This window comes from Epinephelus fuscoguttatus, linkage group LG3, assembly GCF_011397635.1.
Source record: "Epinephelus fuscoguttatus linkage group LG3, E.fuscoguttatus.final_Chr_v1".
NCBI classification, from domain to species: Eukaryota; Metazoa; Chordata; class Actinopteri; order Perciformes; family Serranidae; genus Epinephelus; species Epinephelus fuscoguttatus.
The window spans coordinates 10,636,008-10,663,677 of record NC_064754.1 but is presented as its reverse complement, the minus strand read 5'-3'; the positions used below and the strand labels follow the sequence as shown (position 1 = coordinate 10,663,677).

Genomic DNA, 27,670 nt, shown 5'->3' with positions numbered 1-27,670 from the left:
AGTTTTACGGTAGACTATGCCAAAAGAAGGCGTTCCTGCATGGCAAAAAAAAAAAAAAAAAAAAAAAAGCAACAGAATGAATGTTTTATTCTCCATATCAACTTCTTTATTTTTTACTGTGAAAAATATATTTGGATACAACCCCTTTGCAATCAACAACATTTTTATTAGTAACTTTTATTTCATTGCATATTTTTCTTCAGTAATTACAGTTAGGCTTAATTTATTTTTTTTATTTAATTGCATGCAACTAGTTAGTCCCCAACACTTATAATTACTGCCTAGCAGTTTTGCAGGGCTAAATGTAGACTAGCCCACTTTTTTTTTAACCACTGTTTTGCTGTTTTGTTTATTGGGTGTGTTTTCTCTCATATATACACATGAGGTTAAAATAACGCTGTCTGAATTAAACTTTATCTTGAAAAGGGGCCGGTGATTTAAACATCTATTATGTCCATTAGAAACACATTACACTCTGACACATTCCATTAAAGTAGCGGCAAGCCCTTTGTCCCGCTCAGGCTGAATCTGATTGGCTGTGGCAGCTGTCAGTCACCGGGCTCTGCTCTCTGATTGGCTCTCTCTCCTTTCCGTTAGCCTGGGAATGCGCCGTGCTTCAGTTTGGTTTGGGATGGTCTCTCCGTGTTTCTGTAGCTGTCGGCCACTGTTATTGATGTTTTTTCCTCGACATTTCCATGGTAACTGTCCTGTCTAACGTCTGATCAGCAGCAAGGAGCCGAGCAGAGTGTGAGAATGGAGATGGAGGAGAAAAACCCGGACCCTAAATACGGTAAGATCAGGTTTATGTCACTGTTTTCTCCCCGATCTTTTGATTTTTCTCCAAACGAGCGAAGAAATGGAAACAATGACTGCAAGGGATGGATGGGTGTGGACCTCACGGGTGTTATGCAGATCCGGAGTCATCCTCATCCTCCACAGCCCGGTCATTTTTAAGAGTTCTCATCTTTAATCCCAGAAAATCAGCATTGAATTAGCCTTTAATGTTTTATTCCTTCAGTTTACAGTGAAGGAAAGCAACATGCTGTAAATGGGTGGTTGTGTCCAGCCTTATATTAACAGCCTGCATATCTTCCATTCAAACCAAAACTACACACCTAGTTGTTTATTGTTGGTTTATGGCTAAATGTTACTGACCAAATAGGCTGATAAAGAAAAGTAGGTTGCCAGCCATTTTAAAAGGGTCTGCTTTTCTTAATAGGCTTACATTAAATTAGCCTCATAGTCAGGCTGTTGTGTTCTGCAGGAACACACTAAAATAGGCCAGGTTTATTGTGTTTTCTCCTGGGCTCAAAAACCATTTGGGGTTTTGTACATTGACATATGGCCATTTCATCCACAGATGCACACAGATGCTTGCACAAATGTACCAACATTTGTACTTCGCAGATGTTAATTGCTTTTGTTCGCCCTGATTTTTTTCTGCATGCACATATTATGGAAAATCCATCCTCTATACCAGCCAAGGACATGACTCACTGCTGATTATTATGTGTGTCACACATGCATTTTCTCAACTTAGAGGCCCACAGCAGCCTGGCACAGTCTTCTCTTGTCTGGGCTGGGTTGTTGTTCGTATGGACTGTTGAGTCATGAAGTTTTGTAACCAGTGTTATTCTTGCTTTAATACCCCTTTGTCAGTGCTGTTACATGAGAGGGTGGCCATAGCTTAAAAGCAAACCACAGCCTCCACACTGGAATTTGATTGGGAAGACAACGCTAATGCTGTCTGACTGTGGAGTTATGTCTTCTTTCACAATGTAAGATGCTCCCAACAGCCCACACCCAAAATGTTTGCTGCACATCCTCTCCAGTCGATCCAGGCATGGAGCTCCCACAGAAGAGCATTTCCTTGTTGATTTCCTTTTTACTACGTCAACAGCTCTTTTCCCTCGCTCTCCTCCCCCACAACGACCAAAAGGTCAAAAACCACTGTTCTGTTTAACTGGAGATAAAGGTTTATACGACATGAACATGCAACACACATTCCAGCTCACCACAGCAGTTTTTATCAGGAGAGTTTGAGCTGTGAGCATTCCCCGGTTGCCTACTACTGCTACTACATTTTCCCTCTGTCAAGGACGGTGTGCATGCAGGCAGGCAGGCAGGCTCCAGCCTGCACTGCCTGGACTGAGTTCAGCCTTGCCTGCTTATCCCACTCAGCAGACACAGTCAAAGGGCTCCCAGTCAATATTAAGCTGGCAAACACTCAGATGCATTACCACACACACTGTGTGTACACACACACTGCATGTACACACACGCAGAGACACTTCTGATAAATGTTTCACAATGATCGCTTGTCACTTGGACTGTTGGTTTGGGAAAATCACACAAACAGTTGCTGTTAGATCCAAGCAGTTTCTGTGAGGTGCAGAGAGAGACACAGTGATCTGAGGCAGTGGTTGTCAGTTTTTAAGTGTTTAGCTCTGCACAAAGAGACTTTAATGTGTTTCCTGCTTTTACTTTTAAGGATATGTAGGCCAGTGACCTCATTAACAGCTGTCAAAGGGCAGTTTTGTAGTGGTGAGAGCTGCTAGATACAGCAGAACAGTATATAGTCGTCTCTGTGAGTCGCATATTAACCATCTTTAGAGGGGATACTTTGCTGATTTTCAACCAGCTTTGTATCACAACAACGTGGGTAGTATGTGGATATGAACTATGATAAACTAGCCTCCATCTTGTCAGCGCCCAGATCTCCCTGCTTATCTCTCCCAGGTAAAATCTGTGTTTCAATTCATCCGGCAGATTTTGTTGGCTCTAGAGCTGTTGCTCAAACTACAGATTGTGCTTCCGCATTGTCATATGTCTGCCATCATGGACACAGGACTCTGTTACTGCGTTGCCTAATTCTCACCTCAGATGTTTTCAGAAACATATTTTAGTGCACTGTTTTAATATGAGATCATTTGCCACCTGCCGGCCACCACATTGTGTTCGCCACCTCACATCATGTCACCCACCAGCCGTTAGTTTCATTGGTCTGTCACAGAGCATTCTGATAGTTGTAGGTGTTCTACCTCTTGCTCCAAAGCAAACGCCACAGCCCTTTTTCTTTGTTTTCTCTACTCATGTAGCACCAAATCAAAAGTATTAATTTCTTCTACTGCCCAGATTTATAAAAAGCCCGCCTTTCCAGTAGAAATACTTCTTTTACTGCAGGCTCTAAATAGAAAGATAAAAACGTCAGGAGTAAGAGCAAAGGAGATCAAATGTACCCATAATGTCTCCCTGCATCAGACTGTGCGCATGCACACACACGCCCAACCGCACTGGCCACTAACCCATTAAGGTAGGCAGGAGAGGGTTCATGCGATAACCCCTCTGGGCCCATTAGTGAATCACATCACTCATGACATCATCACTTCCACACACACACACACACACACACACACACACACACACACACACACACACAGTCGTGACTATAAAAATCATATTGTCAGGAGAAGCAAAGACCGTTTTACTCCAGTTATAGCATTCACATTTGTTTCCATTCAGTTTTTTAAAAATATTTCATGATTGTACTAAATACTGCTGAGATCGGTAAAGTTTGGTTTGGCAGACATTTTGAATTCCATGTGGACCTGGATGTAGACAGCGCTTGTCTGGCAGACCCTGTGGGTTTCCACCATCAGGGCCCCTGGAGTATGTAATGAGCTACCTGAGGAACCCAAACGAGAGGAAAAAACATCTGCAACATTAACACCGTTTAAAAAAATCTCTTCCTGAGGTTGCTGCATTTACTGAGACTGACACCAGTAAACAACTATCCCATTAATTTTGTCAATCACATAAACAAGACTCTTACAAGACATTTGGCAGCATTGACACAACAAATGTGCTGGAATGCTTTTTCAGCACAATCAGAGATTGTTTTATGGCACAAAGCAAGCAAAGAGCCGCCTGTTCCTCCAGCCCTAATGGAGCTGTGTCTCTCACATTAGCAGATGGTCATGCAAATGAAAGGCTGATGGAAAAATCACTTTCAATGTTTATCCTCTTCAGGACAGAGAAAGAGGAAATGTATACACAGAGCGATGGCAGAGAGGAAGAGTAAGACCTAAAAGCAACAGCAAAAACTAACTCGTGTAAATGCAATGCAAAAAATAGAGCAGCCAGGACACTAATCACCTCGGCACTCACTGTTATTTTATATAGTATATATACGCTGGTGTAAATTTATGGTGCAAAGTCTCTTAGTCAACTAATCGGTGACTAATCGTCTATTAAAATAATCGATTATATAGTCAAAATATTTGACTATTTTAGTAGTCGACTAATTGGTTTGAGTCATTTTTCATAGAAAAGTACTATAAAAGTACCCCAAAATACTCTTACTGCAGCTTCTTATGTTCACATATTGGCAGCTTTACAAACTCTCCCATGAAGGTGAACTAAAAGCCTTTGGCGTGAGTACGAAACAAGACATTAGATGACATAATTTTGGGGTTTGGGAGAGACAGACCGACATTTTTCAACATTTTAACACATTTTTTAATTTTGCCTGATGAAGGTCTAGTATCAAAACATCATAAATGAATTATTTATTGCAAGTTGGACAGTGCGGGAGTCCTTTTGATAAAATGATTAGTCGACTTATCGAAGAAATAATCGACAGATTAGTCGATAATGAAAATAATTGTTAGTTGCAGCCCTAATTGTCTCGGCCAGAATTGATATGGATAACAAGAACACATATCTCGATAATTGAAATCTAAAACTGAAGTACAATAAATACTGTGAAGTAACTGTACAGACAGTCCATTCCACCTGTTTTAAAACAGCAACTTCTAATTTCTAAACAGCAACTTCTAATTTCTAAATAACACAGAACCCATTCAAAACATAGATACTGATATCATCAGTAGATTTGAGCTTATCACAGATATGTTGGTGCATACTTGTAAGGTGATGGGTCATAACAAGTTTGCAGTACAGAAACACCAAAGACACTATATTTGAAACTCTGTCTCTAGTTTGTACATCTGTGAGTTTATTGTTAAAATATAAAAGAAAGGCATGCATGCTACTATGTGAATATTGGCTAACCAGAAATTCTGATCAGCTGAATGATTCAGAATCAATTTTTTATTTGATTTTTTAAATACAATATTTTGGCATTTTGGGATTCACATCCTTGCCAAAAGTAAAATGAGAAGATTGATACCCCTCTTTCTGTAAGCTTAATATGAACCTGCTGCTAGCAGTCAGTTAGCTTAGCAGTAGGATTGGAAACAGGGGAAAACCGCTATGAAGGTGAAGAGATACTGAAGAGCACCAGAGGCTGACCATTTTCACACTTTTTGAAGATCCCTGCAGCACTGCATGTATTTCTTTTTTCTAGCTGTACATGCTTACCATCAATTTACAAACACACAAATATTTTTAAAATATCTATGAAAAGAAAAGTATGAGATTGCCGAAAGAAATACAAGAAATAAAAAAAACTAGGGATGTGCAGGATTTGTCAGCAAGTCGATTAAATGTTGCTACCCTTGCTAGTTGGCAGCAGAGATACTAATTGGTTAAACTATTAAGATACTCTGAGAAAACAGGAGGAGTTGGGATTGGCATGCGTGACTAACTAGCAGCTCTGATCATCAACAGCTCTTTCTCTTCCTCTGTCTCTCTCTTTCACACACACATACACAAACGCACGTGTACTCTCTTGGAGTCAACCGCGTGCGCATCTGCACAACTGATATAAGTATGCAGCTGTCTGAGGATGTTAAATGCAGAAAATATGTCCAAGCCTTCTCACGCTGACTGGATGTCATCTCGCTGGGCTGAACAAGACCAGTGCTTTTGGGTGCACAAGAGATCTTGAGAATCCAAACATTTAATTTCCAAAGAAGCTAAACATCAGGGGAATTAGTTGTTAAGAATATCCTATAAAAAACAAGGCAGAAAGAAAGAACATGGCATATTTCATTTGTCTCATTTGATCCTTACAAAACCTGAAGTGTTGCAGAGACTTCAGGAGGTTAGTTCTCCTTGCCAAGAAATAGTCTGGCCCATAACTGCCCACAGAACATTTTTACAACTGTTTCTCTTTCCAGTCTTTGTACTAAGAGAGATAAGAAAGCTACTGGTAGGTCCAGCTACATATTTAGAGCATATACATGTATCTGGAAATGTCAGACTACTCCTTCAATTCTAAAAGTTGACATGAATCCCCTCCCAAAAAATACTCTCTGTAGGGTTCCAATACAGGTTGAGGAAACCTGGTTTCTTAAGACAAACAAGGTTGAGTTTGTGTGGGCAAGGGCATGGCACTGTGTATGTAACAGGCACGTGTATGAGGCCAGGAGTTAGTGTTGTGTTTCATGCATGGCATGTTGTCAGTCTGTCACATGGCAGCGGAAGTGGGCAGACCAAACCACAGTCATGTGCCACCAGAGAACATGTAGGAAGGTCTTATCTCTGATACACAATTCGGCTCAACGGCTCACATGTGTCAGACACACACAATGCATCATAACCGAATCATTGTTTTAACAATGCAAGAAACAGTTTCAAGGAATCTTTGTCCATTGTTTAGGAAGTTAGGGATGTAAACTCAGACCGTACAGGGACTCGGCTATGGAATCAGAGGGTGGGTGGTTCAAGTCCAGCTCAGACCATGTTATCAAATGTGGACTGGTACCCGAGAGGTATTAGTTCATGCCCTGGGCACTGCCTTTGATAAGGTATTGAACCCCCAACTAGGGCTGGGTATTTAAAAAATGATGATACCAGTACCCCTGAAGTGATACTGAGTACTTTTGAGACCTTTTTTTCCTATTTCATGAAACCCATCATGTGAAACTAAGCATTCAGTTGTGTAAAATGGCTATGTGTTTTGGTAGCATCTTGGCACACTGCACTGCCACCTCCGTCAAATACACCGCTCTCAACTTCACCACACCACAGACTGTATGGGTTGTTTTTGATGTGACAGTGGGCCAATCACATGTTGCATTAAATTGAAGAACTTTTGCAGTGATTGGCTGTGAACAAAACCATACAAATAGTCTCTTTTTTTTTCTTTTCCTTTTTTTTTTTTTTAGATCTTGTTACAAAAAGGATTAAGGGCAGGTATCATTTGACTGGAGTACTTTAGACACTATTTGGTGCTGGGTTATTTCAGGTGATACCTTGAAGGTATCAAGTACTGATACCCAGCTTGGAGTGCCAACTATGTGGCAGCCCAATCAATCTGGCATCTCTCCAGTGCCTGTGCATGTGTTTGTATTTCCTGTGTGTGCATAATAAAATAACATAGTACTTCTTTTTCTTTAAGTTTGAATATGAAAGCATTTGGAGAAGGGATGTGCTCACAAGCTGGAAAATACAGCTTTAAGAAAAAACAGGAAGCTGAGAAGGCCATAAATCTTACTGTGACATGTCCGCATGCCAGAATCAGCCCGCCAAAGGATCCAATCCAGCTCACTGGATGACTTTGTACACCCAGTATTGATGCACTTGTGAAGGATAAGAGGTGCCAGGTTTCAGGAGCAAGTTTAACAGTGAGTAGCCGACTTCATGTAAGCTGCTTCAGAGGCTTTTCCACCCTGACCAGAATACAGTTCTCTAAAAAAAAAAAAAAAAAACAACCACCAATGATGAGGCCTACTTCTCGTGGTCATATTTAAAGATATTGAACATAATGCAAAATATTGTCAACCAGCAGCTTCAGTACAAAGAATCTGAATCAGATTTTTCATATTTTAAGGAGCAGTGTGTGAGATTTAGGGGGATTTAGTGGTATCTAGCAGCAAAGATTGCAGATTCCAACCAGCTGAAACATCTCCTGGTTAGAATTCCTTCAGTGTTTATTGTTGAGGAGGTCTTTACAAGGAGCCAAATTATCCGCAGTGGTCTCTTCCCCTCCAAAACAATCAGACCAGGTGATTTAAACAGGTAAAAACACTGAATAAAACAGTTTCACGCTTGTTGCAGAGGGGCTGCTTACTATGGCAGCCAATGCAAAAACACAAATGGCCCTATCTAGAGCCAGTGTTTGGTTTAACCACTCTGGGCTATTGTAGAAACATGGCGGTGCAACAGGGCGATCTCCGTGGACAGAATCCACTCCCTGTGTAGATATGAACCGCCCATTCTAAGATAAGGAAACCACAACAGTCCTTATTTTCAGCTGAATATACACTCACGAAAACATACTTATTAACTCATATATTATTTCTGCCAATATATCTCCCTAAATCTCACACACTGGACCTTTAAAGCAGTACTGGTGGAACCCTATTGCTGATTTGAAAATGGTTTGTAAGGCAGGGGATAATTTAACCTGCTTCCCTGAATAGCTTCTACTTTAGTTGGGTGTGGTGATGCCAGCATTACTACACAGGAGTATGGGCAATAGCTCACGTAATGACAGTGAGTAGCAGACTGAAATTGCACTCATTTTTTTCAAACCATCTCAATCTGTTCAACATCTGTTCTGTATACGGATGAATGTTTTCAGAACATACTTCTTCACTCTAAAAGAAAGGAGAAATGTGGAGGTGTTATTTATAGGTTATTACATAATAGTTTTACCGGTCTGACCCATCTGACATCCAGTTGGGCTGTATGTGGCCACCTGTGTTGTAAGGGGGGAAGGGAAAACTGTACAGTTGTGGTGACTTATAGGAGCCCACTGTGTTTTTTTTTTTTTTTGTGTTATGATATATTTTGGTCATGTGACCCATTTGAGGTGAGAGTGCAGCTGCTCTGCATGCAGTTGCAAACTCTAAAACAGATGCAACAAGGAAACAGTGAACACAGTGTATCGTGTTTACTTAATATAAGATTGAGTTGAAGCCTGAAATATCTGTTGTGATGCCGCAGTTAAAGACCATTTTGATTTCAGATCACATCCCCGTAGTCAGATGTGTAAAACAATTACATTTTTGTCAATTTTATCAACAGCAGGTTCACAGGCGCCAGAAGTCTGTGTTGCTTCTGCTGCCGCTGCTGCTGCTCTCAATTCCCCCATCAATATTGTTTTTTGCTGCAATTCCCCCGACGAGTCCTGAGCTAAGAAAGGGACCACAGAGACAGAAGAAGGAACAGGAGGTGAAGGCACAATTTTGAATACAGTGAAAGAAGGAAGTGAAGAGTTAGAGGTCGGACGACAAAGACTACATACAGGAAGGAGACATAAAGACACTGCCAAACACAGCACACTGAGAGATTGCTATAAAACCGTTCATGACAGAAACTGAGAGAGGAATAACGACGGGATGACAAAATACGATAGACAAGGTACTGTAACAGGCTGGATTTATGATGAACTGAAGGTTCATTAGTTGCTGAGTTGATGATATTCAACCTTGTCAGATAGACCACTGCTGCATTTAAAGGCTATTGTATAGATCACAAGTAGTGATGGTTAATGCACTGCTTTAAGTCACATATTTCCTGTAATACAAAGTCCAGTGACGCCTTTGTGGTTGTGTCAGTTCTGTAATGTGTGGGCAGAGTGTGTGTGTGAGTGCATTAGCAGACATACTGTATGTAAGCACCAGGCAGTGAAGGCAACTAGCTGGGCTTCATCGTGTGAATTGTCATGAAGTCTAAAGTAATGTGACAGGTTGTGTAACAGCTCAGAGTCTAGTTATCTTGTAAGAGGATGTCATTTGAATAGATTATGTTTACTGAATTCTTCACCGTGCTGGTTTCCTGTGTAAATCATATTTCAGGGTGTGATCTATGAGCGATGAGCATAATCGCACTCTTTTTCCTTTGACAATGTTGACTCACACAGTTAGCTCATGATGACCTCACTCTAAGCAGAGTGGGCTTGGTTGATGTTTTCTCCTCTGCCATGTCTGAAGTGTTTCCATGGCGGCTGGTGATGTCCACGGGGAGCTCACTGTCGCCGGGGAGCCATTTTGTGGGTTGCTAGGCATGGCAGTCAGGCAGAAGAATCCTTTTGTTCTGGAGAATGTCCTGTCCTTGTCAATACATCGGCTTACGCTTGTGTACTCGCGTGTCCTCTGTAGGCAGAGTGCTCTTGGTGTGCACACATACACCGCACTTATTCATATACGTGAACTGTAGATACTAATTCCATTTTAGTTTATTTTATTCATTTATTCCCAGGGACTAGGCTGTGATAGGAGACTTTGACCAATCACAGGTTATTTCACAGAGAGGGTGTTCCTATCAGCTGTCCTGCAAATGCTGATGTCCCTTTGCTGATAGCTTGATTCAGTGGCAGAGAATCCTGCAAATTAAGTTGCTAATCCAGCAGTAGCAATGACTGCTTAGACTGCAGAGCAACCCAAAAAAGGAAGACGGACTTATCAAAATGAGAGTCTAAGAGAGAGTCTGACAATAAATGAAACAAAGGTGGTGAAACCGAAACTTTTTGTATAACTAGCTTTAATTCACATATTTCAGTCCTGTCAAACTAAAGGTAAAAATTCAAATTCACGTTATAGTAGAAGACAGTAACAAGCCTGTTGTCTTTTTATATCTGCAGGGGAGTCCAGGAAGTTTGACCCAAACTTCAAAGGGCCAATTCACAACAGGTGAGACGTCTGTTTCAATCAACAATAATTCCTTTCTTCTTCCAGCACCAGACACCACTAACAATATTCTGTCTCTCCTCAGGGGCTGCACAGACGTCCTCTGCTGTATTCTCTTCATCTTGGCCCTGTTTGGGTACTTTGCTGTTGGTATCATTGGTAAGATTTATCCTACACCCTACTGGTTCATTGCTTTGACCCTGAAGTGCTGCTTTTATTACCGGGGACAGTATTTATTGTCTAGGCAGTGCTGATCAACATGAATCAAGATTCTGTCATTTTTTGTACCCAAATGAACTTTATTCTACTGCAGTGTTCTCCATCCTGAAATGGAAAATGTACCCATACACCCAGAACATTCCCCTGGGTGCTGCTAGTGTCTTCTAGGAAGTCTTTTTTGATTAATTTTCTGTGGAGCAGCTCCAGACTTTACGCCCTATGACATCACATATGAGTTTTAGCACTCTAACTTTTGGATTTGAGAGCGACTTGTTTATTTTTGTTGATATTTTTGGACTGCCTTAGACCGTAGGAATAGCGTGTATGAATTTGAAAATGGGTGTACATTCGCTTTAATGCATTGCAGAGCTGCTCAGTTGCAGAGCATACACATTGGATTGAGTTTAATTGCCTAATGTACTTTAAGCGTGAACTGTGCAGCTTTATTATGATGTGGGATAATAAACTTGATTGGGACATCCCTTTGTATTAAGTATTAGAAGGAAGAGCTAATTATATTAAAGAGCAGTATGTGCGACTTTCCATTCATCTTCCCTCAGTGCCAGTGACAGCCGTGGCCAGAGGCATTATGTTCTCAGCATTCTCGTTAAAGTGATATCTCAAGAAGGCCTTGAGGGGACATTCTTTAAATTTGGTTCATACGTCCACCTAGGCTTCAAGATGAAGTGATTAGACCTCAGTGGTCGAAGGTCACCGTGACCTGACAGAACATGTTTCTGGCCATAATTTAAGACTTCATGAGCTAATTATGACACACACATGTCTAATAGGATAAAAATTATGAAATTGATAATATTTTATATCCAAAAGTTTAAAGGTCAGCTTCACTGTGACATCCTACTGTTCTGCAAAAACACTCCTCTGGCCATTATTCAACGCCATAACCCAGGAACAGAAGGGGAGACATTTGGTCAGATGCTGAATTGGTGACACTATTCTTGGGTGTCTGCCTTGAAACTGAACTGATTGTTTCGATCTTCTGTGCTGTCAGATTGAAGACTTGTGTGAAGCCTCTATGTTTCAGAATTTGTAGCTTCCTTGCAGCAACATCCACAGTTGAAGCATTGTCATGGCTACATATGAGTCTGGACAGATATGGATATAAATTGTAACTGCAACCTCACCCGTTTGCGAAGGCATAAAATGGAAGCGGAAATTCTAGTTAGTATTTATTGTCATTTGATCTAAATGTGCACTTTTGTCCTGAATGATTTTATTTCTTCTCCATGCAGCCTGGTCTCAGGGTGACCCCAGGAAAGTGATCTACCCCACAGACAGCAGAGGGCAGTTCTGTGGACAAGCTGGAACACCTCTGGAGTGAGTCACCTGACAATGATGTTTACAGTATATGTGTCCTTGGAATCATCTCACATGCAGACTGTCTTGTGTGTTCATATAATTGTAGGGGTTGCTGTGAAACCCCTCATTAGAGACTTAGAGGTATTTGTGTGTGATACAGGCAAAAATAATAGTTCTGTTCTACTGTTTGAATACAACAGGAAGAAGCCCCTCCTGTTCTACTTCAACATCCTGAAATGTGCCAGCCCTCTGGTGCTGCTGGAGTTCCAGTGTCCCACCACACAGGTCAGATATATTTAATGTTTACTGCAACATTTCTCCCCTCTCTTACGATCCAGTTAATCGTCATGATTGTATGTTGTTGCTCATGTCCAGGTATGTGTGGAAAAATGTCCCGACCGGCACATGACGCTGGTGAAAGCCAAAATAGGCAACAAAGACGACCGTGAATACTTCAAACAGTTCTGTAAGGATGGGGTGAACTTCACCAAAGTAAGCATTCAGATAATTTTATAATACTCATTTTTACATTGCTTAAAGTAATACAGTGGAAATTTGTAAAAAGAAAAGTACACTCAAGGGTGTCTTACATGATTCAGAGTCCTCCAGAGCTCCTGAGGGACGGCTTGTGTCCTGCCTTACTGATGCCCAGCAAACCCTGTAAGTGAGAAGCTTGTTCTTCACCTCGTAAACTTGCTTCAGTTTTCGCCCACGCAACAAGCTGCTGTGCCTGTAGATACATATCAACACATTATCTCCCCCTCCACAGTCACGCGTCGATGCCTTCCTGCCTTGGGAACCTTGAAGGGCGGGGTGGTGGTGGTGGGCAATGAGACCACTATCGACCTTGATTCGGGCGTCAAAATTAACGCCACAGATGTGCTGGAGGCATCCAAGTGAGTCCTTTTCACTGTATGACAACACATGTACACACAACATATGTTAGCAGTATGAGAACATGAATCAGTGTCTTCGTGTTGCACAGTGTGACAGATGGAATATCTTAACAGAACATGCTGTTTACATGACACATATCAAAATCAGAATATTGTCAGGTTCAGAATAACAGTGGAATATTAGTGTGCAGTAAATGTAGTCACTGTGAGGTGGGTAAATGATACTGTTCAGGTTCGACATTCCTGACACACACCTCACTGTGCTGTGTCATCTGTCAGCCAGCTTATCACATCCCATCATATCTGACAGCAGTGACTGATGGGCTGCTTGAAGGTCTTTATGCTTATTTACTCCGTACACTGATGTGTGTTTACTGCAGCGTGAGCCTGCTTTGGTTCTGCTCCATTTGTATGCACTCTGGAGGGTCTTTATGTCAGTGTTTTCTATCAGTGTTATTCCCACTGGGAGAATGTGTACTGCGTGTTATTTATAAATATAATGAGTATTGCAGGCTGTTACATTGTATTCTTGTTGCAAACAGCAGATGGAGAGGCCGTGAAGTCAAATTATTTGTCTTCTTAATTTGCAATGTGGCATGATGAGACTAATACATAACTTAATAAGAACAGTGTTTCTCATGGAGAATCACCTCACAGTGAATTACAAGCTTTGTTTATTATGTAATTTAATGAATAGGTTTCAGATAAATCTCGTGTGTGAATGTGTGTCATCATGGTCAAATGTGGTCGTTCATGCTGTGATGGTATGGAATTATCCTTACCACCATGTGCCAGCACCTGCGAATGATAGAGTGTGTTTATCATGAATCTTTCTGTGTACTTCTCTGGTGTATCAGTGAATTGTAAGAACTCAACTTCGGACTGGAGTCTCTACTCACTGTGACAGAGTGATGACAGTTCAGTGTGGGTTGAATGCGCATCAGCAGGTATTGAAAAATGCAGTGATGAGGCTGTGACCTCATCACCACGGTAGCAGAAGTACCACAGAAGTGTTTTTAAGTACTTTGCCGGATGTTTATATGTCTGTCTGTGGACAGATTCTGTCATCGTAGCAGTGTCACAACTGTGACAGACGCAGTCACCCCACATTACAGATGTGTAATACAGATCACAGTGAGGGCTGAGTTCGGAGATGCCCCTGGCCTCTTATTCATTTTAGGCCGTGAATGGCTTTATTGAGGCCTAGTCTCTAGTTTGTTGATGTGTTCAGCAGTAGGCTTATTTGTTTTATTGTTTGTTTGGTTCACTGCTCCAAACTTGTGTTCATGTGCAATGTTGAGTGTGAACAGTGGTGGTTGGTGTGGTGGTTTTTATTCATTTCCTCTTTTTTTTTTCTTAACAGGAAATCCAATGTGGTTGTTGAAGCTCGCCAGGTGGCCATGCGAATCTTTGAGGACTACACTCAGTCTTGGCACTGGATATTGCTGTGAGTCTGTCGACTGTCTGGTGGTTACAGTGGCAGAGCAGTGTTTTGTAGAGCGTCAGGAATAAAACCAAGACAAAGAGTAGTAAAACCTTTGTTTGTTTGTTTACACATTAACATTTTTTCTAGCCACTAAACAGACTGAGTCAGCTGATCTACTGTAGCTTCAAAACAAACACAGTTATCATGGCTCTTAAATGTTTTTACATAATATATAAAAGCATCTAAGTGGTCAAGATCAACTTAAGCTGACTGATTATTTTAAAATTGTAAACTTTGTACAGTATGTCCCCAGCTGTAAAGACCACAAGCAAAAAAAAGACTGTTGTTAACTCTCAATGTTTGATGTGTCCGCCCACTCCAGAGGTCTGGTGATTGCCATGCTCGTCAGCTTGATTTTCATCGTATTGCTGCGATACTTGGCTGGCGTCATGGTCTGGGTCATGATTGTGTTGGTTATCATCGTCATCGGATATGGTGAGTCTTCATCCTCTGGTGATGATAAAGTTATTTACTCTTATTTGAATAAAAAATGTATAACTATTTAAACATTTTTTTCCTAGGGATTTTCCACTGTTACATGGAGTTTGCGAGTCTGAAGGGAGAGCCGGGTGCTGACGTCACCATCCGTGACCTGGGCCTGCAGACAGACTTCTCTGTCTACCTGCAGATCAGACAGACCTGGCTGGCTTTCAGTATGAACCATTTCATTCTTTAATGTGTCTCTGTGTCAAGTTTTTATGAATCCTGTTAATGTCATGCCTTCACTGTTCTGCAGTGATCATCCTTGCTATTGTGGAGGTCATCATCATCCTGCTACTCATCTTCCTCAGGAAGAGAATCATGATCGCCATTGCCCTCATCAAAGAAGCCAGTAGGTCAGTCTGAGCCGGTCGTGTGCTGCATTTCTACTGTTCTTTCAGCTGAGGTAGACCAGACCTGTCCACATATTTTAAAGCTGCACTAATCAATATTTTTTATAGACCCTTTTAGGGCCAACGTCACAGTGACATCAGTTTATTAGCTGGAGGCAAAACACGACTCACCATCACAGGGCTGTCGGCTACATAGGAGCCTTAAAATGTTGTCTTGTTGTGTTACTGGGAGCCACACTAGAAGGAGTCATGGCTCAAAACGTAAATTTGAACACATACCAGCCACCACAGCCTGTCAACAAAAACAAAGACAACTATGGTTTAGTTTGATAAGATGAAAGGACTGGACGCCGCCAATCATCAAAAATGCTGCATGTAGCGCACACTTCATATCAGGTTAGAGAAAAGGTACTGTATTTCCTGTTGTAGGGATGATTAACGTTATTTGTATAAAGGGTTATCATGTCCACCTCATCAGAAAGTGGGGAGGTTTCTTAACGTTAGCATTAAGGAGATTTCTCCTTAACGCTAACGTTTTAGTGCATTAGTTAACGTTAGCTTCGATAGCAAAACAAACTGGAGGAAACCGTTCAAGTGTCGTCCTCCTCTGTAAGATTGGCATAGAAATCAACCACAAAGCCGGTCATCCCACCTTCAGCAGTCCTGTGACATTATCCATCCACTGAGTGAGAGCGTCCCGGTTGGCCAGTCTGGTCCTGTTGGTCAGTATTTACTTATTCAAGTAACACTTGCAGCACCAGAGAGTGAGTGACCTGACATGATGTGTTCATAAATTCAGTCTGACGCTCTACATAAATGAGAGCCCTGTTGGTTGAAGAAACGGAGCGTTATATTTCTATATGAATTAATGAATAGTTAAGTTAATCACACACACACACGCACACACACACACACACACCACAGAGTGTCTAGAGCAGGGGTAGGCAACCTGTGGCTCCGGAGCCACATGTGGCTCTTTAGCCCCTGTCCAGTGGCTCCTTGAGCCTTTGAGAAAAGAAGTCTATGGAAATTCCTTCTATGAATCCAAATGTTGCTGAACCTAGATAGCAGTGGCTGGTTAGCTATGGATGCCAAATCCAAAAAGGTAAATTGAATAAAATAGAGAATGTAGTAGTGCGTGGACAGATTTGTTTGCTCTCACTGCCAGCTCTGCAAAATTTAAGTACCAGATAATTATTAATAGTGCCCTGCACAGTGGCCACCTTGTGGTAAAACATATTAATGACTGCTTATTTAGACCATAAGTATACGCTAATTTAGACTTAATAGGCTATTTACCTTGATTATAAGGCTCAAACATGTTTTGCGGCTCCACACAGATTTTTTCAAATTATTTTTGGTCAAAAATGGCTCTTTTAAAGGCAAAGGTTGCAGACCCCTGGTCTAGAGTCTAGAGTGCGCTCTGGCACTCGAAATGAGTATTTCCAAATGCACCACTCGCATCATCTTCCTCCATTATGTAAAACAAGTCAACAGAATTTGCTTGCTAGTGCTAACTAATGTCTGTGAAGAATTGTTTTGCCTCCAGCTAAGCCCTGCCCACCAAAAAGTGTTATTCTGTTTACTAACAGTAAAAGGGCCAATAATGACAATGGTTTAAATGGCTGTGAGCCTGTTTACACCTGGTATTACAGTGCGTCTTGGGGGATCCAGTCACAAGTGGATAGCTTCACGTATGTCTGTTTACACCTGGCATTAGAGTGTGTCTCCACATGCGTCTCAAGTAACCACCTGTGATCGGATCTCACGTCTTTACTCTATATGCAAATAAACACATACATCATTTTTGTTTCCAAGGATCGGTGTGGTTGCTTTTTTCAGTGGTAGTTGGTTTGTCATGCTATATGCACACTTAAATGCCCGCTGCTAGGAATCTATTACAGCAGGAGTGTGTGCTCCCTGCAGGGCAACACATGCACAGTGACATGGCTAACGCTAGCTAATGGTTATTAACGGGTTTAATGACATGTTGAGCCATTTCAGTGATGGTGTGAGTTTGTTGGGACCTCCTTTCCAAAGTATTATGTCTAAACAAATGTTGTTTTATTTTTCAGAGCTGTTGGGCACGTGATGTCATCCCTGTTTTACCCACTGCTGACCTTTGCCCTCTTGGCCTTGGTGATCGCTTACTGGGCCATCACTGCTGTGTATCCTTTCATTTGTCCACATGATGGTCAAAGATGGTCAAAACATTTATGTTTCAGTCTTTTTTTTATTTACTTTTAACTGCACAAATTAGATTTCCTGCTTTACACTGCATCATTTTTTTACTCTCATCCATACTTTATATATTTTGCATGAAAAGAAAAGAAAGTACAAAAAATGCAGAAGAAAATTTGCATACAAAAATGAATAAGCTGCTATATTCATTAGCCAGTTAATCCATCAGTTAGATATTCAATACATCACATTTAATGCTTCTCAAAGCTGATCCAATTTGTATGCAGTTCCTACATCTCCCCAGTTCTAATGATAAACACTTCTATGCTATCGACATTAAAGAAATGATCTTACTCTATTACTTGTTTGTGACATATTTCTTTGACCTTACAATAACTGCTGACGTCTCTTGGCTGTGACCTTTTTAGAGATATCCTCCCTTTGCTGCCATAATCTCCTTGACTCCTCTGATCAGTTTCTTGTCCACCTCTAATGAGCAGGTGTACAAAGTGTTCAACACCTCTGAGTGTGAGTACTCACGAGAGACCTGCGACCCCAAGGTACACTTTTAAATGTCACCGCTACATGAAATTAAGTGACTGAAGATGTGTGTGGGAGTCGGGCATAAAGCCAAGCAAATATTCTGACACCTTATAGGAAGAAACTGTTTGCTTATATAACTGTCTACCTGGACAGCATCACAGTTTTCATCCTGCCTCTTCTTTCTTCCTCCAGACATTCAACACCTCCAACGCTTCATCTCAGTGTCCGGATGCAGAATGCCTGTTTGCCTTCTATGGTGGGGAGACCCTCTACCACAAATACCTCATCCTGTTCCAGTTCTACAACGTCTTCCTCTTCTTCTGGTGTGCCAACTTTGTGACGGCGCTGGGCCAGGTCACTCTGTCGGGGGCCTTTGCCTCGTATTACTGGGCCTTCAAGAAACCTGATGATATTCCCGCCTACCCCATCTTCTCCTCGCTGGGACGGGCTCTCCGGTGAGAGGCTGAACTTGTTCTATTGTTTATGTGTGGGTGCAATCTGTCCACTTATGTGTATTTGTGAATCTCCTGTCTTTTATAGCTATCAAAACATCCCTTAACATTACTGTTTCGTTTGTAAATTCTGACTTTTTAAAACTTGATGGGCGAATTCACGAAGAATGGATTGCAGCCGCTGATGGCACCATGAATTGCAAATCATTTACAACCACAATCTGCCTGTCTCAAGATTAGATTCACAAAAAATACTGCACTAATCATAGTACAGCGCAAACATGCCAATAAAGTTTTGCAGCTGAGTGCAACTGTAGACTGTAGAAAATGATGTAACCACCCTAATGTCAGCCATTGGTTTGTGGACTCCTGTTTTGAGGCCTTGTGGCCTTTTGACAGCATTTTAACTGTTGCCATCTTGGATTTTGGGGGCCAGAAATGACCATATTTGGATAAGGGATAGAGATAACACTAGTGTTAGCTGTTAGCTTTGTTAGCATGATGCATTTACAGTCAGTGTTAAACTGTGATAATGTTAATGCAGGTTTTTGCTTGCAAAGAACAGGCTTAAAACCATTGAAACAGAATTTTCTTACTAGAAGAGCAGAATATCTGACATTTTAGAGGGTATTTTAGTACAGCTAAATGCAGAGCAAGACTTTTGTAGTTGAGCAAAATGTCACAATTAACTTTCATGAACCTAAAACACTTGAGTTTGGCATTTTAGCCATTGTTATCTTGGAGTTTTTAGGCATGAAGTGCCCCTTGGTGACTATAATTGGATGCGAGGTTGGAGCTGGGGTGGATCTAACTAAGAGCCCAGAGGTGACACTTCGCAGACAGCCACAACCTTAATTATACATAACTTTTAGCCTTAATAAAATTTAAACATGTCAGTTATATAAGAATTCACCCCCTCTACAGCTGTCAGGAACGGGGTTATTAACTAGAGACAGAAAAATGTTTTTCATGTTATTTGTGCAGATTGGCCGTGTAGTCTGGTGAGTATTTTATGCTCATGGTTGGCTTCTGTTTCCTTCTTCTGTCCAGATACCACACAGGCTCCCTGGCTTTTGGCTCTCTGATCCTGTCTATAGTCCAGGTCATCAGGGTCATTCTGGAGTACCTGGATCACAAGTTGAAAGGTCAGAAAATTTAATTTCAGAACAATACGACTAACTTACTAAATTATTTGTGTGTTGACTCCCTCAGTATCATATATTTATCAGTAACTGTGTTTGTATACAGTCATGATATTGTTGTTAAACTGGTTGATGTTGAGTCCTGGTTTTGGTCAGAGATGTATCTAATGCCAAAGGTTAGAATAATACAGGTTATCTGATACTGCAATCATAAATTACTGTAACGTTCTTGCTCTCATCCATCAGGTGCTCAGAACAGATGTGCTAAATTCATTCTGAGCTGCATGAAGTGCTGCTTCTGGTGTTTGGAGAAATGTATCAAGTTCCTTAACAGGAATGCTTACATCATGGTGAGTCCTCGTAACAGTATACAGCTACGTAAGAGATGTTGGGTCTGCTCAGGTTTCGAAGTAGTAAATTGTTTTTTTGCCTCCAGATTGCCATCTATGGAAAAAGTTTCTGTCCGTCAGCTCGAGATGCTTTTTTCCTTCTCATGAGGAACATCATCAGGTCGGATTTTATTACATCAGTATTCACAGTTTTAACACCATAAGCATTCAACTACAAAATGTATTCATTGTCTAATCTCATAGCCTAGTTTAGAGTGATGTAGTCTCATGTTCTCTGCTGTGCTCATTCCAACACAGGGTGGCTGTTTTAGATAAAGTGACTGACTTCCTGCTGTTTCTTGGGAAGCTCCTCATTGTTGGAATAGTTGGTAGGAGTGCTTTTATTTTTAGACCAAAAGTTTCTCACACTGGAGAGAGATCTGTCTGCATATCTAGTTGAAATCCACTAAATCACATTTTTGTTCCAGGCATCTTCTCTTTCTTCTTCTTCTCGGGAAAAATCAAAGCAGTAGAGGATGCTGCTCCATCTCTGAACTACTACTGGGTGCCAATACTGGTGAGAGACAGTTACATTCGTATGGTTTGATCCTTTGATGCCACAGCAGCGGTCTTGATGTATGTTATTTTCTTCACCTAGACGGTGGTAGTGGGATCCTACCTCATCGCCCATGGCTTCTTCAGCGTGTACGCCATGTGTGTGGACACACTGTTCCTCTGCTTCTGTGAGTGTTGTTGCATTCAGCCAGATCTCCTCTCTTCCTCCCGTTTCCAAGCACTCATACAACTGTCTCAAGCTGAAATGCTGGTTTCTTCTTCCTGCCATGTTTCTGACTCTTCTTCTCTTTGTCTCATTTCTCCCATTAATTTCACTTTATTTTCATACATTCCCTTTATTTCATGTTTCCATTTTCCCCTAATTTTCCATTAACTCAAACAAAAACACGAAACACACGCAAAAGGTGAGGACTTAGAGAGAAATGACGGCTCGTCCGAAAGGCCTTACTTCATGTCCCCTGAGCTGCACGACATCCTCTCCAAAGCCAAGAGGCTGGAGGAGGACCATGACGGCATCGATCAGGGGGATTCTGCAGATGCTGCGAAGCAAGTGGATGAGGTGAAACTGGAGGAGGAGACTCCTCTTCAGCAGCAAGACGGAGAGATCCAACTGAAGCAGCAGACGGTGCTCAAGCAGGACAACGAGGAGGAGCAGCCTCTGCAGGCCAAGACGGACGCCGAAGAGCCAAAAGAGGAGAAAAATGAAGAACAAAAAGTCAGTCAGGAAGAGGAGGCTGAAAAGAAAGAAGAGGTGAAAGAAGAGGTGAAAGAAGAGGCAGAAAAACAGGAGTTGAAAAAGGAGGAAAAGACCGAGGAGGCGCCACCTCCTGCTGTGGAGGCTGACAAACAGGAGACTGATGAAAAGAAAGAGGAGAAAGAGGAATCCTTGGAAGAAAAACCTCCCTCTGCACCAGAGGAGTAGATGTTAACAGTAATGCAGGGGCAAAAAATAGGCTTGGTAAACCTCATAAAGCATAAAGAATGAAAGAACTGTATCTATATGAAATGGGCCTGTTAAATGTACGGCATTACAACAAGCTAAGATTTCCAATGGCCTTGCTATGTGAGCGGCGTGACGTCCAGCTGGATCGTCAGGGCCGTGGTTCACATGTTAAGGTCAAAGCAGGTCAAAAGCCCAGTGCATCTCTGTAGCTTGGAAAAATGCTCTCTTGTGTTGGTTTTAGAACAGTGTTGGTTTTTATATTGTGAAGATCTGTAGAACATTGTGAGTGCTGAACCTGTGCCTGATTACTGTCACTAATATTTGTTGTCTTAATCCTGTTAACGAATGCACTACAGAACCACTAAGTACCGTGTTTACAGTCAGAGCCAATGACTGTATACAAAGATGGATGGCGTGCGTCCACTTCCTCCCACTGTACAAAAATGAAGCCAAAATATATATAATATATAATATGGAGGCTGCCATCTTGCGCTGGTGATGTCATTTGGAGTTAGAGCAGTGTTTCCCACGGAATTATAATCTGTAACCTCTATAAATTCTGAGGTTTTTTTGGGTCCTTGAAGGCAGTGCAGAAGTCTTGTTCTTTTATTCCTCAGCTGCAGTTTCTGGAGTTTGATTCGCAGGGAAGATAGGCTAAATTGATTATTGGTTAACATCTGAGCTTATCAGATCAGATCGACGGATGAGAGGAGCAGCTGCTGCAGAGGCGAGTGAAAGCAAACTTTAAGACCCAGCGCAATGAACGGTTAGGTTTCACTTTCACTGCACCTGACATTCTGCTGCTCCATCTGTGCCCAGAGTATGCTGTGCACTACAAGCGTGTGGTGCAATGAGTAACCGAATTGTATTTATATATTCCAACAGGGCTCCTAATGAATGGTCCAGCTGCATGAATAAATAATCAGTATGTGGTGGCAGATGAAAATGAATATGTGAAACCCTGAAAAGTCTGCACAGTAAAACCTCAGTTGTATCAAGTTGCCCCTTATACACCCATCCAACCAATCATGAGCAGTGCCACTGATCACAAGCACACCGACTGGCTCACACAGCTGTCAATCATGATGTCAGAACCTCTTTTTACAGCATCAAATAACTAGTTGTAACCAACCTTTTTAGAAAACCGAGCACCGAACATACATCAGCAGGATAAGAACTACTTAAAATGACAGAAACCATCTTTGGAAATAAATTTATTACAAGTTTTCAGGCCCATGTCTCATCCACTAACATAAGGGGGGCATGGTAGACTGCAGCCAGCCACCAGGGGGCGATGGAGATGTTTTGGCTTCACTTTTGGGGAGCTGTCATGTGGTCCATCTTTATATATCCTACAGTCTATGGTCAGAACACACACATCTCAACCGATGGTGAATCTCCTTCACTGTTTACAATAATACCAGCTGACGCCAAAATGTTACAGACATATTTGATATACTGTATAAATATTGGATCTTTTCTTTTTCCTATGGAACTTGTATATACACAGTAGTGTACGTCTATTATGTATTTTTTGGCTTCAGTCTTGTAAAGATCCAAGATGGGATCCAACGTATTGTATTGACACCTACTTGCCTTGGTATTTCGGACTGGCGTAAGTGCTGTGATTGTGTCGCCATGACGCAGCCATTGTGACCTCTCTGCAGACCCCCCCTCCCCCAGTTGTTTACTGATCTGATCTTACTTGCTCTGTCCCTATTCTCTCTTTGTCCCTCTCTCTTTCTCTAAGTGCTGCATGGTGTTGACATGGCCTTCTGAATGCTCGCAACTAACATTCTCTGGATGCTTTTGTACCCTTTTTTCTTGTTTGTCACCTTGTGAAAGATGTAAGTTGAATTCCCAAATGAAGTTACTGATGACATTCCATATTTATTGGATGTAAGTCTTGATTAAAGGTGATTGTATTTAATCGTGGTAGTTCTGTTATGGGTAAAACACATGAGTTTCAAGGTGGCTTGGCATCTGGAAGCAGGTGAGTTTTCATTATCCGACCAAGTCAGCCAGGACTTTTATTTTATGTTAAAGGAGCACTCCAACAATTTTACTTGTACATGGTAAACTTTGGGACCATACCACTTAGCCTGTAAAACACCTGAATAATGTTTTTTGTGTCTCTAGAGGAGGCTTTCTTAAATCTGAGGAGATAAAATTTCCCATAATGCATCTCAATCTGCAAACCAACAGATAGAAATGCATTATGGTAAGTGTAGTATCCTGGGTTTTTGCAACTTGACCCATGTAAGCAACTAAAATCAGGATTACTTTCCCTCTGGTGTATTGATTTGGAGCAGTGGTTCCCAACATTTTGTGACCTCTTAAAGGGACAGTTCACCCCAAAATCAAAAATACATATTTTTTCTTTTACTGTGCTATTTATCAGACTAGACTCTTTTGGTGTGAGTTGTTGAGTGTTGGAGACTTCTGCCTTCTCTCCAATATTATGGAACTAAATGGCTCTCAGCTTGTGGTGCTCAAAGCAACAAATAAAGTACATTTGAAAAACTCAACAGCAGTGTCTCTTTCCATAAATCATGACCCGGCTACTAGAGATAATCCACAGACCTTGTTGTGAGTAGTAAACATTAGTGGCGTCTTCCTCAGCTGAGCTGTAACGTAGCTACAGTTAGCACTAGATGCTTGCTTCCTTCTGAGCGGTGATGCAACTGGTGGGTGTAGTTTGTTGGAAAGCAAATAGTTCTCACATGAAACTGCTGACAACAAGGTCTGTGGATTATCTTGAGTAACAGGGTCATGATGTCATGATTTTTTTTATTTTTTATTTTTTTTGGCACTTTGAGCACCACAAGCAGTGTGCCATCTAGTTCCATTATATTGGAGAGAAGGCAGACATCTCTGCTGCTGATATCTTCAACACTTGGCAACTCACACCAAAACAAGCTATTCTGATAAATACCACTACAGGTAAAAAGAAAAGTAGGCTATTTATTTTTGATTTGGAGGGTGAACTGTCCCTTTGACATAAAACAGTGTCCTCTAGTGACCCCCAATCACAGGGCAATGGTCTTAGTGTGGACAGTTCAACCACAGGAGGAATAATCTTTTGATAATGTACCTGAGAAAATAGTATACAGAATATTACACAACAAAATGGAAAAATCTGAAAAAATAAATATGCCCTTTCCACCCCTCTCTTATTCCTTTGAAAATTTCCAGAGCCTTTAAATTATTCTTGGGACTCTAAAGGGTCCTGACCTCCACATCGGGAATCACTGAAATAGAGCATTATTTTATTTCCTTTAGTTAAAAAGAGCTTAACTTGAAAATAGTTTTTGCTGACCTCTGGTGGTTAATCCTCTTGCCTTGCTGGAGGGACATACACAGCACAGGTGACTCCTGTGACACTCAACAGAACATATCTGACCCAACAAACTTCAAATTTGAAACCAGAGACAGCAGTAAAACTTTAGACTGTGTAAAATAATAGACATAGCTAACATGACAGCACCCATTTGTTTGTGGATTGCTGTTTCGAAGCCTTGAGTTTGGCGTTATTGGCCATCACCATCTTGTTTTTTGGAACTAGAAGTAACCAAATTTGGACATGTGGGTGGAGCTGTGGAATTAGAGAGAGGTGGATCTGACTCATAGACTGTTGTGACACTTGGTAGACACTTTGCCATTAAATATGTGTAACTTTAAGTCTTAATAAAATGTAAATGGGTGAGTTACATGAAAATTCACCCCCTGTACAGTTGTCATGAAAGGGAAAATTGTCTATAGAGGTTTTTGTACCAGGCTGTAAACATGCTTACTTCCACTGTAAAGTTGTGCGTTTTAACATGGGGGTAGGTGGGGACTGACTCACTTCTGGAGCCAGCCTCAAGTGGCCATTAGAGGAACTGCAGTTTTTGGCACTTGCACATTGGCCTCATTTTTAATTTGCTGCTTGAGTAAAACACCGCTTGTCAGCCTGGTGTGAAGTTGCTCTTTATCTGTCTCTCACAAGTTTCCTTATAGTAGTGCAATATTAAATTGTTGGAGTACTGTTGGAGTACAGTCAGCTGAAAGGCAAAATAGATTATAGATAGAGAATATATGAATACAAGCACAGTTAAATGACTCTGAAAAATGTTCCTCAACTGCTTCTGTCCGTGTCACAGTGGAGGATCTGGAGCGCAATGATGGATCCGCAGAGAGGCCGTACTTCATGTCGCAGAACCTGCTCGACCTCCTGAAGAAGTCCAATGAAGGGGCCAAATCTGTAGATTAAGTAGTCACATTTGTTTGTGTGTGTGAGTGTGTGTGTGTGTGTGTGTGTGTGTGAGTGAGTGTGTGTGTGGGCGTCTGTGTGAGTGTGTGTTGTTTTTAAGTGGAAATAAGAACAAAAAGAGGAATTACAGTGCCATTTCCTGTTACGTTATGTACAGTATCTTTGCATCTTGCTGCCAAATGAGATTCCTTCATGTCGTCTGTATGATATTGTCACAAAGCCTTAAGCCCATTGGCTCACAGTGTTTGCCCAAAAGGCTGTTTTTATATCAGAAGGAATGCGTGAGCTTGAATTACAGATAATCTGTCGTTAATTTAAGTCACAGTTTGCCTTACAAACTAATGTATTTCTTTGTCAGTATATATTTTGATCTTTTTTGTCACTGTGTATTCTGTCATGCAGTTACATGGAAGCCTTGAAGGGTCCAGTATATTTCAGTGTGGCAGAAATAGCCTGTTGATACATGCGTAAAGCTGTGCTTTATAAGTTTAACTAAGTTTATTGCAGTTTGAAATCAGCTCACCAAAGAAAGAAAAAGCTTAACATGATACTAAAAGAGATTATAAATGACCAAAGTGATTTAACTTTGACTTGCAGCCTTATTTTTTTAATAACTTGTGTTCATTTTTTGTTCATAACTCTGATTATAAAACATATCACTGATTAAGGTCCACATTTTGAGTTATTACGTTATTACGTATACAAGTTTTACGTTACTTTTCATTTTGCTGTACATAAATAAAAGTGTGTGTTGCCATATCAGTGTTTAAAGGAAAAAAGAAACAAAAAGGACCACTGCTTCTTAGGTTTATTTTGGTACAATAACACACTGATTATTGTTTATTGTTCATCTTAGTTTGATTATGCTGACACAAATAATGTAAAATCATTAAATATGTTTTATCTACTCATTAAAAGAGTCATGAATCTACATTGTATACACTTTCAAACAAACATGAATTCTGTACAGTCATAAAAAAGGGTCAGGTATGAAATCTGTAAAGTGGTCATAATTTAGCAGTGGTAGCCATATGAAGTTTACAAACTGTATATTTGAGGCCATATGCTTGCTGTATTTGACGATATAGAAGCCTGTATTTATTGCTTTTTTAACAGGAGAAGCATACTTGGTAGTTTTTAACATTTAATGATATTTCTAAAGGAAAGAAACTGTCTTTAGTGGTGAAATTAAATATTAAGTAAGTATAGGCATATGTCCCTAAGTTACTGCTACAGTGTAATATTTTTATCACTTAAATACAGTTTTTCATGACAGTACTGTAAATGAGACTAAAGGTACAATCACTTTGATGCTAGGCATTAGTTATGGGAGGACACATTCCCCCCAATAGGCCTATTGAAATATGCTCAAAATGTCCCCAAATATATTGATAAAAAATAAAAAAACATGCTATGCTATGGCAGGCAACCACGCATTGCCGTCTGAAGTACTCAAATTAATTGTAATCATAATTATAAATATACTTGCCATTATTATTAGTATCAGTTCTAGTATTATGGTGTACTGCAGATTTATGTGTGGTTTGTCCAGATGGTGTTGCCATACGCCAGTAGGAGCTGTTTCTCAACTACTGTTTGTAGATACAATCAATGTCCAACACTGTACTGTCTCTATTTCATTACTTTCAAATGTACTAAAAAGTGGAAAATCAGAATGTAATATCAGTGTTACACAGGCTATATGGCTGTTAATTGTTTTAGTTTTTTTGTAAAGGGTTAGTATGTCATAAAAAATGTCACAAAAAGTCAGTGTGTTCACTTTTCCTATGTGGTCCTTGGCTCCCTAAAATAGCACCCATTCCCCTTTTCCACCAAATTATTTCTGGTTCTTGAACCGGGTCAGGATTCTCAAAACCTTTGCGCCATCTAACAAGTCAGCCATATGTCCTTCAGTTTTGAGTGAAACCATTGTGATCGATTGTCAGTGGAAGGTGTT

General features: G+C 40.9%; 1 protein-coding gene across 3 annotated transcripts; it reads left to right on the top strand.

Annotated features, from left to right (window-relative positions):
* Window positions 1–606: 606 nt before the first annotated feature.
* slc44a2 (solute carrier family 44 member 2) lies at window positions 607–26,630 on the top strand. 3 transcript variants are annotated; one of them, XM_049571537.1, is made up of 22 exons: window positions 607–790; window positions 10,496–10,544; window positions 10,627–10,700; window positions 12,014–12,098; window positions 12,281–12,365; window positions 12,456–12,572; window positions 12,680–12,740; window positions 12,850–12,976; window positions 14,340–14,423; window positions 14,785–14,897; window positions 14,984–15,115; window positions 15,199–15,298; window positions 17,371–17,463; window positions 17,952–18,036; window positions 18,212–18,474; window positions 19,522–19,616; window positions 19,860–19,963; window positions 20,050–20,123; window positions 20,261–20,331; window positions 20,431–20,519; window positions 20,601–20,685; window positions 20,923–25,594. In XM_049571537.1, exons 1-22 carry the CDS (start codon window positions 754–756, stop codon window positions 21,438–21,440), a joined length of 2,541 nt encoding a protein of 846 aa, XP_049427494.1. In that variant the 5' UTR covers window positions 607–753; the 3' UTR covers window positions 21,441–25,594. The 3 variants fall into 3 exon arrangements, with proteins under 3 accessions (XP_049427494.1, XP_049427497.1, XP_049427496.1); XM_049571540.1 differs by lacking the exon at window positions 20,923–25,594 and adding an exon at window positions 25,604–26,630 and having other exon boundaries at window positions 608–790; XM_049571539.1 differs by lacking the exon at window positions 607–790 and adding an exon at window positions 9,117–9,273.
* Window positions 26,631–27,670: the final 1,040 nt, after the last annotated feature.

What these genes read in the sequence shown, in the direction of transcription:
- slc44a2 (XM_049571537.1), top strand. Translation starts at nt 754, where the DNA reads ATGGAGATGGAGGAGAAAAACCCGGACCCTAAATACG. An exon ending in ACTGATGCCCAGCAAACCCT is followed by an intron (nt 12,741 to 12,849) that starts GTAAGTGAGAAG and finishes CCCCCTCCACAG; the next exon opens with TCACGCGTCGATGCCTTCCT. An exon ending in CACACTGTTCCTCTGCTTCT is followed by an intron (nt 20,686 to 20,922) that starts GTGAGTGTTGTT and finishes CACACGCAAAAG; the next exon opens with GTGAGGACTTAGAGAGAAAT.